The 15,344-nt window shown below is 38.8% G+C and overlaps 2 protein-coding genes across 2 annotated transcripts in view; both read right to left on the bottom strand.

The window, feature by feature from the left end:
• Nucleotides 1-8,775: 8,775 nt before the first annotated feature.
• On the bottom strand, nt 8,776-9,966 carry LOC109221216 (uncharacterized mitochondrial protein AtMg00810-like). The gene has a single exon (XM_019385681.1). The coding sequence runs from the start codon at nt 9,964-9,966 to the stop codon at nt 8,776-8,778; it is 1,191 nt and encodes a 396-aa protein (XP_019241226.1).
• Nucleotides 9,967-9,969: 3 nt separating this feature from the next.
• LOC109221215 overlaps nt 9,970-15,344 on the bottom strand; it is a 14,538-nt gene continuing 9,163 nt past the window's right edge. Inside the window, exons 3-5 of the mRNA XM_019385680.1 lie at nt 11,849-12,048; nt 10,510-11,341; nt 9,970-10,351 (exon numbers count right to left, since the gene is read on the bottom strand). Of these exons, the coding sequence (XP_019241225.1) occupies nt 9,970-10,351; nt 10,510-11,341; nt 11,849-12,048 (1,414 nt within the window). The remainder of the gene's footprint in view (nt 10,352-10,509; nt 11,342-11,848; nt 12,049-15,344) is intronic.

Here is a 15,344-nt window from a genome sequence, read left to right as displayed (position 1 = left end):
TCTGGTGAAAGAGGCGTGTATCAGGTGTAGATGGCAGGAGTACATTTATAGACTCTTGAACGAGGGAGGGGACGAGAACATCGTTCTAGGTGAGTTGGAAAATTCAGGGAGTCAGAGGGATTTTGGTTTTGTAGGCGTATTAGGAGCGAAGAGGTTGATGGGGTAATGCGGAAGATGAATAGTGGTAAGGCAACTGAGCCTGACGAGGTCCTAGTGGAATTTTCGAAGGAAGTGGGCCGGGAAGGCTTGAAGTGGCTTACTGATTTGTTTAATGTCATTTTCAGGACAAAGAAGATGTCTGAATATTGGCGGTGGAGTTTGATGATCCCATTGTATAAAAACAAAGGTGATATTCAGGACTATAACAACTATAGGGGTATCAAGCTGCTGAGTCGTACTATGAAAGTTTGGTTTGGCTATTAAAGCTATTAAAAACCTCTGCAGAACTTTCTTTATAGACTAGGATGATAAATCTATCAAAGAAGACCCTAGTATCTTGGGATAAAGTGTGTCTGCCCAAAGCAGTTGGAGGCTTAAACGTAATGAACCTGTATTTGTGGAACAAGGCTGCAATAATAAAGCAGTTATGGTCAATTGCTCAGAAGAAGGTCTGCCTCTGGATAAAGTGGGTACATAGTTACTACATCAAGAAAGAGACTCTAGACTCTTGCTCTATACCTAAGACAACAACTTGGGTAATAAGAAAAATTATGGAAACTAGACATTTGATTATGCAACAGGTTGTTGTATAAGGGGACTTACATGCTAAATTAGAGATTCCTCATCATCCCGAGTCCCTTGGAAGAGCCTAACTCTGCAACAGAGTATACATCCACGGTTTAAGTTTATCTTATGGCTAGGAGTGCAAAACAGGCTTGCAACAGTGAATCGACTGCAGATGATAGGCATACAAGCTCCTATGGCTTGTGTTTTTTGTCGTGGACCTCATGGTGGCATGGAAACTCATGCACATCTGTTTTTTGATTGCCCTGTTACAGGAGCGTTGTGGCTGCGATTATTGGTTTGGCTAGGACATAACAGAACCAGTGGTCATTCCACACATGAATTGCAATGGGTATGCAAAATGGCCAAGAGGAAGAATGGACTGAGAGCTATTACCAGTTGTGTGTATGTAATGATAATGTATGTGTTAGGATCGGGAAGTCGGGTAGTGCGGAATTTAGCCAAACAACGTTATAATGACAATAACAAAGATAATACAAGTTGATAATAACGGTAATTAAAGCAGATAAAGAAGGCACAAATTTATCGTGGTTCGGTCAAGGAGACTTACGCCCACAAGTGGAGAGAAGCAATTTTATTATACCAACAAGAGTACAAAAGAGAATACAAAATTAGAGTAAATACACTAATTAGTCCCAAATAACCCCGAGAGAATAACCTCACAAGATCACTCCAAAGAAAAAGGATCACACAAGTGTTTCCCAAAACTCAACTCTCTTACAAAATACTCTCAATACATGAGGAGAGAAGGACAAGAGAATAAAGACTCTTGAATTGTTGGTGTGTTTAAGAAAGGAGAGTAGCAGCAGTATATAGGAGAAATTGAACTAAGTCTTGCAAGTTCACAAAGGCAAGTTGCCAACTTGCAAGAGATCTCCACCACTTATCCAAACTTGGTGGCCAAGAATACTCTGCCAAGCACATCTTTCTTATAGGCACATGCCTATTTGCCAACTAAGAATGAGTTGGATTTTACAATAAAGAAAAAATCACCCTTTTCTTGTAAAGTCAATTAAGCCATGTTACAAATCTCCACCATGGCCTAATTTTGGCTAATATAATAAAATTGCTCTACCTTATCCGCAAAAGCCCGAATGGGCAAAATAATTCTTCTTAAATGCCAATCAAGTTCACGCAAAGCTTGAACTTGACAACTAGAAGAGGCTTCGTAAACATATTAGCAGGATTGTCTCTAGTATTGATCTTCTGAACAAAGACTTTTCCTTCACCAATGGTTTCTCGAATGAAGTGATATTTGATATCAAGGTGCTTCGTCCTCTCATGATACATTTGACATTTAGTCAAGTGAATGGCACTTTGACTATCACAAAAAATGATAATACCACCTTGGTGTAAAATGAGTTCAGCAAAGAGACCCTTCAACCATAAGGCTTCTTTGATAGCCTCGGTCACTGCCATATATTCTGCTTCGGTAGTAGATAAAGCTACTACATGTTGTAATGTAGCTTTCCAACTAATATCGCAACCACCAATGCAAAATACGTAGCCTGTTAGTGATCTTCTTTTGTCAAGATCACCTACATAATCTGAGTCTACAAAACCAACCAAAGTATTAGTATTTCTCCCGAACTCCAAACATGTGTTTGAAGTACCTCGCAAGTATCTGAGAATCCATTTCACAGCCTGCCAATGTGCTTTACCAGGGCAAGCCATATATCGGCTCACCACACTTACTGCCTGCGAATATCTGGGCGTGTGCACACCATTGCATACATAATGCTGCCAACTGCACTGGAATAAGGTACCTGTGCCATATACCTCTCTTCTTCCTCTGACTGCAGTGACTGAGCAGCTGATAACTTAAAATGAGTAGCAAAAGGGGTACTAACTGGTTTAACATCTTTCATGCCAAACCTCTCCAAGACTTTCTCCAAGTACTTCTTTTGGGTTAGGAATAGCATGTTGGCTTCTCGATCTCTTTTGATCTCCATGCCAAGGATTTTCTTAGCTGCTCCCAAATCTTTCATCTCAAATTCACTTTTCAGCTGACCTTTCAAATTGTGAATTTCTGTCAAATCCTTAGCAGCAATGAGCATGTCATCAACCTATAATAATATGTATACAAATGAACCATCATTTAACTTCCGGAAGTAAACACAACTATCATACATGCTCCTCGAATAACCATGACCCAACATAAAGGAATCAAACCTTTTGTACCATTGTCTTGGAGACTGTTTTAATCCGTACAAGGATTTCTTCAACAAGCAAACGTGATCTTCTTTTCCTTCAATTTCAAATCCTTCAGGTTGATGCATGTATATTTGTTCCTCAAGTTCGCCATGTAAGAAAGTTGTTTTAACATCAAGTTGTTCTAATTCCAAATCATACATGGCAACTAAGGCAAGCAAGACACGAATAGAGCTATGTTTAACAATAGGTGAAAAAATATCATTAAAATCAACTCCTTGTACCTGACTGTAGCCCTTTGCAACTAATCGTGCCTTATACCTCGTATTTTCAACCCCTGGAATGCCATCCTTTTTCTTGAAGACCTATTTGCAACCAACAATTCTCTTTCCTGATGGCGGCTTCACAAAAGACTGAGTACCATTCTTGTGGAGAGACTCAATTTCTTTATTCATTGCAATCGGCCACTCGACTGAATTAGCACCAGAAACTGCTTCTGAATATTTTGATGGTTCTCCAATTTCTTCAGTTTCTCGTGCAACTGAAAAGCAAATGAAACATAATCTCCTAACCTTAATGGTTGTTTACTTTCTCTTCTTGGTCTATGTTTGGCTATAGAATACTCCTCTTCTTCTGGCTCAACTCCAGGAATTTCAGCTTCTATCTCAACTTCAGGAGTTTCAACTGTATTTTGCTCTAAAGTTGATGAGCTTGGCTCAGAAGGAATGCCAATCTCAACCTCCACCTGCTTCTGCGTACTCTTCCCTTTATCTGTATTACAAGAACTAGAAGACTCTTTTCTTGAATGTAACATAGAGAATTCATCAAATGTTACATCTCTGCTAATTATAAATTTTGGTGCCATAGGATCAGGATAACATAGTCGGTATCCTTTCACCCCCAGATGCATACCCAAGGAAAATACACTTTTAGCCCTTGGCTCTAATTTTCCATCATTTACATGCACGTATGCGGGGCAACCAAATATCTTTAAATCAGAATAATTTGCAGGAGTACCTGACCATATTTCTTCTGGAGTCTTAAAGTTCAAAGGTGCAAAAGGAGCACGGTTGACAATATAACAAGCTGTAGAACCTTCTGCCCAAAAGGCATTTGTCAACCCAGCATTTGAAATCATACAACGAGCCCTTTCCAAAAGAGTTCTATTCATCCTTTCTGCCACACCATTTTGCTGAGATGTCATTCTCACAGTACGGTGTCGAGCAATTCCTTCATTCTTGCAAAATTCATTGAATTCATCATTACAAAATTCCAAGCCATTATCTGTTCTAAGCCGCTTAACCTGTTTTCCTTTTTTGCTTCTGTTTGAAAGTTAAGAAAACATCACTTTTATTTTTCAGGAAATAAACCCAAAATTTTCTTGAATAATCATCAATGAAAGTTAACATATACCTGGCACCACCTTTTGACGGGGTACGTGAAGGACCCCAAAGATCTGAATGAATGTAATCTAAACTACCTTTTGTTCTATGAATTGTTGGAGAGTTGAAGCTGACTCTTTTCTGCTTCCCGAACACACAATGTTCACAGAACTCTATATTTCTAGTACTTTGGCCACACAAGAGACCTCTTTTGCTGAGGATGGAAAGACCTTTTTCACTCATATGCCCCAATCGCATATGCCACAATTTGGTGATGTCAGAATCTGATTTATCTGATGTTGAAACTGCAGCAGCACCTGTAACAGTAGATACCAATAGAGTATACAACGTACCATATCTGCGTGCTTTCATGATCACAAGAGAACCATGAGAAACTTTCAGAACTCTACCTTCACCTATGTACTTGCACCCAAGAGATTCTAGAGTGCCCAAAGAGATGAGATTTTTCTTCAAGTCTGGAACATGTCTAATATCGGTGAGAGTTCTCACCACACCATCGTGTATTTTGGTTCAGACTGTACCTTTTCCAATAACTTTGCAGGCAACATTGTTGCCCATCAAGACAACTCTACCTCTAATAGATTCATATGTGGTAAATAAATCCCGATCGGGACACATATGATAAGAACAACCCGAATCTAAAACCCACTCATTGTTAGATTTAAAACTATTATTAGTTGCTAAAAAATAGTTCCCTCAATCTCATCAGCAGCTACACTTGCTTTGGCAGTGTCAGTATCTTTGTGCTCATTTTTCTTTTCTATATGCTTTTCTTTGTTTTTCAACTTAAAGCATTCAGAAATAATGTGACTTGTCTTATGACAATATTTGCACATGACATTTCTGTATCTGGATTTTGACCTTGATTTAGGTCTCTCACTACTTGAATCTTTCTTATTGGATCTACCTCTTACAAGCAAGCCTTCCCCTTGGTTCCCGCTCGTTTCCCCAGTAATATCTCTATCTATTTGTTCTTTTGATTTCAAAATAGATGTGATATCTTTATAAGAGATATTATCCTTTTCATAAAGCATAGTATCTCTTATATGCTAAAACAACTGGGGTAAAGAAACAAGCAATAATACGGCTTGATCATCATCTTTGATTTCATCATCTATGTTACTTAAATCCATAAGAAGAGAATCAAAAGTATCAAGATGTGTACGTATAGAGGTACCTTCAGCCATACGAAAAGTGTAGAGTTTTTGCTTTAGGTAAAGCCTGTTTTCTACTATTTTTTTCATATATAGGGTTTTCAGCTTTTCCCATATGCCTTTGGCTGAGCTTTCTGCAACAACTTCATGCAAAACCTCATTTGAGAGATTTAAACTGATACCTGCTTTTGCCTTTTTGTCAATGACGGCAAACTCCTCGTCTGTCATTTTTTCCGGCTTCTTCTCCTTTCCTTGTAGTGCCAAATCTAAGCCATCCTGAATTAGGATAGCTTCCATCTTTAATTACCACATTCCGAAGTTTGCACTTCGGTCAAATTTCTCAACATAAGTCTTTGTTAGAGTCATTTTGGCTATTTAAACTAATCCGGTTAGATCTGGCTCTGATACCAATTTGTTAGGATCGGGAACCCGGGTAGTGCAGAGTTTAGCCAAACAACGTTATAATGACAATAACAAAGATAATACAAGTTGATAATAGCGGTAATTAAAGCAGATAAAGAAGGCACAAATTTATCGTGGTTTGGTCAAGGAGACCTATGTCCACAAACGAAGAGAAGCAATTTCACTATACCAACAAGAGCATAAAAGAGAGTACAAAATTAGAGTAAATACTCTAATTAGTCCTAAATAACCCCGAGAGAATAACCTCACAAGATTACTCCAAAGAAAAAGGATCACACAAGTGTTTTCCAAAACTCAACTCTCTTACAAAATACTCTCAATACAGGAGGAGAGAAAGACAAGAGAATAAAGACTCTTGAATTGTTGGTGTGTTTAAGAAAGGAGAGTAGCAGCAGTATTTATAGGAGAAATTGAACTAAGTCTTGCTGTTGGTATTATTTATAATGCAAAGTCAAAGATTTCTTTTTGCAAATCCATTTACAACCAATAGCCATGGGTCTTTTTATTTTACTAGTATCCTACCTATTTTCAAGTGGCCATTACTCTTAGATAATTGGTACATGGCAAGAGTTTTTACATGTGGTATTGATTTAAAAAATTATTTGACAAATGGCCTTGCTAAGCCAAGTGTAATTTTGCATGACATGTGTTGTCATCTTGCATGAAAGAAAATTGACAAGTAAGTCATGTGTTGTCATCTTGCATGAAAGAAAATTGACAAGTAAGTAAGACACTTGTCATGAAACTAAACTCATTTTCATGCTATAAATAGGATGATCATTAGCCATCATATTCACTCAATTCTTAACCAAGAATTCATCTAGCTAATCATTAATTTCTTCCTAGTCTTCTTTGTGAATTATCCAACACATAAAATATCTTCATCTTCTCTTCTTTCTGGGCAACTGTTTTGTGCAAATTCTAAACTTCCAGCCACGAGTGCACGTGTTTGGAGGTGCTGTGGAACCTTGGGGAGCGACCAGTCTTAACGATTTGCACCTAGTCGGGCCGAAATCGCTTTCAAGGCAGTGGCTTGCCACGACACTGTATTTTTGATAAGTTGTAGTCTTCTTTCCTTCTTGTTCTTAGTCAATATTATCTAATCATTTTCCTTACACTTGCAAGTTCACAAAGGCAAGTTGCCAACTTGCAAGAGATCTCCACCACTTATCCAAACTTGGTGGCCAAGAATAATTCTGTGCCAAGCACATCTTCCTTATAGGCACATGCCTATTTGCCAACTAAGAATGAGTCGGATTTTACAATAAAGAAAAAATCAACCTTTTCTTGTAAAGCCAATTAAGCCATATTACAGTATGTTATATGGAGGAAGAGGAATATGCTAAGGTTTTAGAAAAGCATCTATGATGAAGATCGAGTTAGTAAAGAAATAGCAATGCATGTCCACATCAGAGGACAAAACTTCAAAAAATGGCGCAAGTCCTCGAGTCTGCTGAATTCATTCCCTTTGTGAGATGGCTAGATGAGCATTATTTCGTTTTCTTATAGTCAGCAGGAGGCCGACTCTTACCTGGATAGATGATACTTTTTTGGTTAATAAAAGCTATTAACCCAAAAAAAAAAAAAAGTAAACCCTGTTTCCACATTATTCTTACGTATATGAGTAGTCATTGCTGAAAAAAAATTAAGCAGATAAAAGAGTAAATACTTTCTCCATCTCAAAGGTAATGCCATGTTGTGTTGAGTATTAAGACGAGAGTCTAAAACGTTCAATAATGGCTAGTACTAATTGATGTGTTACGCATACATTTAAAACTCCATATGAGAAAAAACACTATTAGAACAAATGTCTGTCAGAAATATACTTATCCAAAATTAATTCTCATGGATTTTTAATGAAATTTCGATGAGAACATCTGTCGAAAAAACATATATTTCTAGGAGGGAATATAATAGTAATTCTGAAGGAGTACTAAAAGATCTATTATATCGTTTCATAGTAAAATAAGATGTTATTCTTTAATTTCATTACACATCATTTCTTGAGATCGCAATACACTTGAAGTACCCCAACTGAAAAATAAGTACTAATTTGCTTGTGTTTCGTATCTGCACAAGGGTACGTTTTTCTTGGATTTTGACAACATACAATCTTGAATAAGAAAAGGCGATTTGGAATTAACAATACTAAGACTACTGTAGGAATTTAGAGAGATGATTATGAAAATTTCTGTATTTCTCAATGAATCACTGTACAAGAAGACTGTATATTTATACAGATATTTTGCTACCTAGGAAAGAATCTGAAAATAAAACTACCCTATGAATTATGTACACTTGTCTTATTTCTATTAGCTATATCCTAACAATATAACTAATTAATATTCCTTCAGCATGTGCAATGGACGGTCCAGATTATATCTTCATTAATTGATCTTGTTGGCTGAGATGGTGCCACGTGGCTTGCCACATGGCTTATCACACAAAAGGGCTTCAGCTTAGTTTTGTCCGAAATTCTTTTGTCCAAAAAATCCTTTCTTCTCTTCTTCTTTTTCATCGAACCTTTTCTCCTCTTCTGAGTGAAATCTTTGTTGAGAATTAAAGAGTGAGGTTGAGAAATTTCTTGATGTATTCCAACACCCCCCCCTCAAGTTGGAGGGGATAGAAGATACCCCCAACTTGCCAAGAATCGATTTGTGAGAGGGCCCTGACAAGGGTTTTGTGAACAAATCAGCAAGTTGGAGTTTTGAGGGTATAAAACAGAGAGAGATGAGGCCGGAAAGGAACTGTTGCCTCACAAAGTGGCAATCGAGTTCAACGTGTTTGGTTCTTTCATGAAAAACGGGATTTCGGGCAATATGTATCGCCGCCTGGCTGTCAGAAAAAATTGGAACCGGAATCGGAGAAGGAGCAGATAGATCTGTGAGAAGACCAGTTAATCAAGTAAGCTCAGCCACGAGGCGACGCATTGAACGATACTCCGCTTCAGCGGAAGATAGAGACACGGAAGCTTGCTTCTTAGATTTCCAAGACACCGGTGAACCACCCAAACTGATGAAAAAACCACTGACTGAGCGACGACTATCACGGCAAGAAGCCCAATCAGCATCACAGAAGGCCAATAAATCAAAAGAGGGCCGAGCATTGAGAAACAAACCCTGGCTAGGGTTAGAGCAAAGGTATCTAAGAACTCGTAAAGCTGCTGTGAAGTGCCCAATGCAAGGGCGTTGCATATACTGGCTGAGAGTCAAAACAGCAAATGAGAGATCAAGCCGCGTGTGAGTAAAATAGTTGAGCTTGCCAACAAGACGACGATAGAGGCAAGCATCAGATAAAGGAGCTCCACAATTTGCTGTCAACTTGGAAGATGGATCAATTGGAGAAGAAACCAGTGGAAGAGTGGTGCAATCAAATTCAGCAAGCAGGTCAGTGGTGAATTTCCTTTGAGTTATAATAATTCCATCATGCTCCCTTAGAATTTCCATGCCTAAGAAGTAGTGAAGAGGCCCAAGATCCTTCATTTTGAACTCAGAATGTAGAAAGCCTTTAAGATCTGATAATTCAGCATAATTATTGCTTGTGATTAGAATATCATCCATGTATACAGCAACAATGGAAATGAGATCCCCTGTGTGTTTAAAAAATAGGGAATAATCATTTAGGGAGGAAGAGAATCCCTTAAAACTGAGGGATCCAGCAAGTCGTGCATACCACTGTCTTGAAGCTTGCTTCAAGCCATAAAGAGACTTTTTAAGTCGACAAACATGGTTAGGACTGGGGGAAGATAAACCAGCAGGAAATTTTATGTAAACCTCTTCCTGTAACTCCCCATGGAGAAAAGCATTACTCACATCAAATTGAGAAATAGGCCACCCTTTCTTGACTGCAATAGAAAGTAAACATCTGATGGTTGTCATCTTGACAACTGGAGAGAAGGTTTCGGTGTAGTCAATGTCTTCTCTCTGCACATCACCTCTGATAACCAACCGGGCCTTTAACCTCTCAATAGAGCCATCAACATGATACTTGACCTTGTAAACCCATTTACAAGGAAGAGCTTTCTTGCCAGAAGGTAAGAGAACTACATCCCAGGTGTGATTCTCTTCTAAGGCTTGGAGTTCAGAATCCATGGCTTAGACCCAACCTGGATTGGAACAAGCCTGATTGTAAGAGGTTGGTTCTGAAATGGTAGAGAGAGAATGAATGAGATGCTGGTTAGAAATGGAAAGAGCAGAAAAGGAGAACGGAGTTGGTGAACAAGGAGTAGAAAAACAGGATTTGGTAAGATCAGTGAAATAGATGTGATTGCAAATATAGTCCTTTAGATAACCTGGTAGGGTGCCTAGATTATCTCTGTTGGATCTCCTGAGGGGAATAGAGGGAGAAGAAGAAATAGGAGAAGGAGCAGGGGAATTAAGGGAGGCAGGTAGTTGAGCAGGGGAAATAGCAGGTGAATCTGTGTATGTAGGAGGACGGTTAGGTGGGGTGGGAGTGTGGGTGTAGATAGTGATGGATCTGATGGTGAAGAGGAAGGATCAGGGATGAAAGGAAATGAAGGAGGAGGAAAAATTAAAGGATTTTGAACTGATGGAGAAGGGGGATCTAGTATAGAAGAATTGAGATAGGTGAATGGAAAAATATGTTCAAGAAAATGAACATCCCTTGAAACAAACAGCTTCTTGGTAGTCAAATTCAATAGTTTGTACCCTTTTTGTCCAACAGGATACCCCATGAAAACACATGCCTTTGCCCTAGGTGCAAATTTACCTCTATGATGTGACAAAGTAGAGGCATAGCATAAGCAACCAAAACTTCTTAAGAAGGAATAGGAGGGTGATTGGCCAAACAATAATGCATAGGGGGTTTTACCCTTAAGAACCTTAGATGGAAATCTGTTGATTAAAAATGTAGCTGTCAATATGCATTCTCCCCAATAGGATATAGGTACCTTGGATTGAAACAGTAAAGCCCTGGCCACTTCCAACAAATGTCTATGTTTCCTCTCTACAATGCCATTTTGTTGTGGAGTACCCACACATGAAGTTTGATGCAGAATGCCTTGAGACTCCAAAAATAGAGATGCAGCAGTTGCTTTTCCTAATTCTAAATCATTATCTGATCTGATGATCTTCACTTTAGCATTGAATTGTCTTTCCACCATGCTTAAAAAATATTTTAAAACAGAAAAGACATTGCTCTTTGTGCTTAACAGATAAGTCCATGTTGCTCTACTGAAATCATCCACTATTGTTAAAAAATATTTGTATCCATTATGAGTAGGTGTCCTATAAGGTCCCCATGTGTCAATGTGAATCAGATCAAAAGCTTGGTTAGTTTTGATGTGGCTAATTGGAAATGGTGATCTAGACTGTCTTGCTTGAGGACAAACATCACAATCACAAATATGAGTAGGAAGAAATGAGATAGAATTGATGTGTTTCATTGCATTGAAAAGCAAATGCCCCAATCTTACATGCCATAACATTACATCAGATTCTGTTTTTGCTAAAATAGGAAAAGAAAAACAAGTTGAAACTGAATTAGAAATAGGCTTCTTAAACAAAGATGCTGCAGTTTGTGAAGAAAGGTGCCTAGACTCTGTCACAGTAGGCTATACTAAGTAAAGTCCTTCTTTAGCCTCACCAAAAACTTGTGGACCCTTCAGGAGAGGGCCCTGCAGCAAAATGCACCCAGAAGAAGTGAAAACCAATAGACACTTGAATCTTTGACAGAGTCTATGAACAAAGAGTAGATTGTATTTGAAACTAGGAATATGAAGAACATGTTCCAACACTAATCCTGGAAATAAGGAAACACTGCCCGAGTGAGTGACTTTAACTCTAGAGGAATTAGGTAACCTTACCATTATAGGAGTGGGTAAGGGTAATAAGAATAGGAATGTACTGGCATTAAAACACATGTGCTCAGTTGCTCCTGAGTCTATGATCCAGGAGTCTGCAAGGTTAGAATTAGAAATGGAATAACAGGTTGGGGAGTTGGTAAGTAATATACCAGCAACAGAATTTGCATTAACCTCCTGGGTGCCTCCCTGCCCTGTTTGCATTTGATTCAGAAGATTGACCAGTTGATTGAACTGATCTGATGAAAGTTTCTGAGCAAATTGAGGTCCTTCTGCCATTTTGTTGCAAACTTCTCCTGTATCCTCTATTGTAGTAGCTGAATTTCCTTTTGCATTATGTTGCATCTTCTTGCTTTTAGTGAATTTGAAATCAGCAGGGAAACCAATTGTGACGACCCAAAGGGTCATCACCTATTTCCTCATCCATTCTGTGCTTTCGAGGCCTTAAAACCTCTTTTTTTTACTTGCCTCAATTTACGTGTGCAGTCCCGGCGCGTAGCCGGAAAGCTGTTATGTTGAAATATGTGAATTCCGTGAAAAATTTGAAGAATTTTGATATTAATATGATTATAGTTGACTTTGGTCAATATTTTTGGTAAACGGACCCAGACCTGAGATTGGACGGTCCCGAAAGGTCCGTAGAAAAATATGGGACTCGGGCATGTGCCCGGAATCGAATTCTGAGGCCTAGAGCCCGAGATATGAATTTTTCCGTGAAATTGTTTTCTGAAATTATTAAGGAAAATAGAAATAAAAATTTATTACAAGACTATGGTATCGGGCTCGTATTTTGGTTCCGACGCCCGGTACAAGTCTTAAATATGTGTTAAGCGCTTTCTGAAAAAGTTTAGTCGAAATCGGACGTCGTTTGACATGTTTCGGACTATAAGTTCCAAGTTTGAAAGTTTATGAAGTTTAGAAGAAAAATCGTGTGTTTTGAGGCTTGACTCAATGATTTTGATGTTATTTTGGCGATTTGATTGCACGAGCAAGTCCGTAGGATGTTTTTGAGGTTGTATGCATGTTTGGTTTGGAGCCCCGAGGGCTCGGGTGAGTTTTGGATAGGCATCGGATTGCATTTCACATGTTTTAAAAATCTGGTATGCTGGCTTCTGCAATTTTCGCAAATGCGAAGGGAAGACTCGCAATTGCGAGCTCGCAAATGCAAGCATTGCTTCGCAATTGCGAAGTCTGGGAAAATGGGGCACTGTCGCAAATGCGATCAACACTTCGCAAATGCGAAGTCTGGGGAAAAGGCTTGGGATCGCAAATGCGATCCATTGGCTCGCAAATGCGAGGTGGCCCTGGTCGCAAATGCGATCGAATGTTCGCAAAAGCGAAACCTGGCCACCAGACATGGGTTCGCAAATGCGAACTAAGAATGTCGCAATTCCCAGCCCTGTTTTGTTTGCAATTGCGAACTATGGTTCGCAATTCCAATATCCGAGGCCCAGCAAATTTTATACTTAGTCGAATTTTCATCACTTTTCACCATTCTTTCAAAACCCAAACACCATAGGCGATTTTTCAAGAGCAAACTTCATCCCAAATCATTTGTAAGTTGATTTTTACTCAATTATTTCAACTTTTAACATCATTAAACATGTTTTCCACTTGAAATCAAGGATTTTCATGGGTGAAATTGAGGTTTTTTGGGTGGTACCTAGGTTTTCCATAAATTGGGGAGTTGGACCTCGATTTAAGGTCCGATTTCAAAACAAATTATATATTTGAACCCGTGGGGGAATGGGTAACCGGATTTTGGTTCAAACCTCGAGTTTTGACCACGTGGGCCCGGGGGCGATTTTGGAATTTTTGGGAAAAAAACTTGGGAAACTCATTTTTATGCATTCAAATTGATTCATATAATGTTTATTAAAGTAATTGAGCAATTTGTGATTAGATTCGAGCGAATTGGAGGTGGAACCGCGAGGTAAAGCAGTAGTTGAGGATTAAGTGGATTTCAAGGCTTTGAGGTAAGTGTTTGGTCTAACCCTAGCTTGAGGGAATAGGAGTTGAGTCTTGTTGCTAATTGCTATGTGATCGAGTACGATGTATAGGCATGGTGACGAGTATCTATACATTGGTGCTAGCATGACCGTGAGTCCTTATAACGTGATTATCATGACTTGGTTGTGAACTCCGTGTGTATTGGAGGATTTCTATATGTTGTGAATAGCATGTGAACGGTAATATGATCATTTGATTTCCTGGGAGCATAGGCTCGAATTGTGATACGAATATTGAAATCATACGAAATGACTTGATTCTTCGGAGCGTTGGCTCAAAATAGTAGAGTGAATGATAAGATAAGAAAAGTAAGAAAGAGAAAGCGTTGTTGGTTATTCCCTTGCCGGGATGTTTGTCAAATATTTGCTTATTTTTATGCCCCTTAATTGTGACTGTTGTTTGGGGAGTCGGACTGTTAAATGACATTGAGGATCGGGTTGCGCGCCGCAACAATGATACTTGATAAATGATATTGAGGATCGGGTTGCGCGCCGCAACAATGATACTTGATAAATGATATTGAGGATCGGGTTGCGCGCCGCAACAATGATACATGATAAATGATATGGGTCGGGTTGCACGCCGCAACAATAGTAATTGTGGAGCGGGTTGCACGCCGCAACAGTTATTGAGGCTATGTGTTTGTATTTGAGTATTGATTCTTTGTTCATTGTGAACTTAAGCTGTTTTAGCTGTTACTCTGGATTGCTGTTAATATTGTATCTCCCCTTAGCATGTCTCCCTCCCCTTGTTGTTAATTACTTGATATTCGATTCCCGCTGTATATTTATAACTGCATAGGTTTATGTGATGTCCAGTCTAGCCTCGTCACTACTTCGCCGGGGTTAGGCTAGACACTACCAGCACATGGGGTCGGTTGTGCTGATGCTACACTTCTGTGCATTTTTGCACAGGTCCAGGTTTTGAGGAGCAGCAGCAGCAGTAGTTCGGGAGCAGACTTTCCTATTCACGAGACTGAGGTAGCCTTGCAGGCGTCCGCAGGCCCGGCGTCTCTTCTTTATGTTTTCCTTTTGACTGTCGCCTCATTGTTTTTGAGACAGACAGCTGTTATAATTCTTTCAGACCTTTGTATTTAGTTCATTCTTAGTGGTTTGTGAGTAATGTGACACCAAATCTTGGGTAGAGGCTATTGTTGACTATTCCTCGTTTTGATTCAGACTTATAAATTAGACTTCCGCTATTATTATTATTATTATTAAATTCCATATTTCTTATTGATGCTATAGATTGTTAACAAATTTAATTATTATTGAAAGGTAAATAAGTTGGCTTGCCTAGCTACTACGAGTAGGCGCCATCACGATCCCGATGGTGGGAAATCCGGGTCGTGACATAAAGTGATTTAAAAATCCTTTAAAATTAGGGAAAAATAAGGAAACGCTCGGATATGCTTATATATGCATACATATACTATTTTGAAAGTAATTTGCATATTAAAATATACATAGGGAATAATTGGGTATCAATAGTGTCACTATCCTAACCGTGGGAACTTGATGGCGGCTAACATCCACTTTCCAGGCAAGCAAATGTTAGCTAATATTTAACCAATTTTTTAGAAAATTTAAAAACCAGAATAGTAATAATTCAAAAACTGAAAATAAATCCAAAAATACA

Source organism: Nicotiana attenuata, unplaced genomic scaffold (assembly GCF_001879085.1).
Source record: "Nicotiana attenuata strain UT unplaced genomic scaffold, NIATTr2, whole genome shotgun sequence".
Lineage (NCBI taxonomy): Eukaryota > Viridiplantae > Streptophyta > Magnoliopsida > Solanales > Solanaceae > Nicotiana > Nicotiana attenuata.
This window is presented reverse-complemented; position numbering and strand designations above follow the sequence as displayed.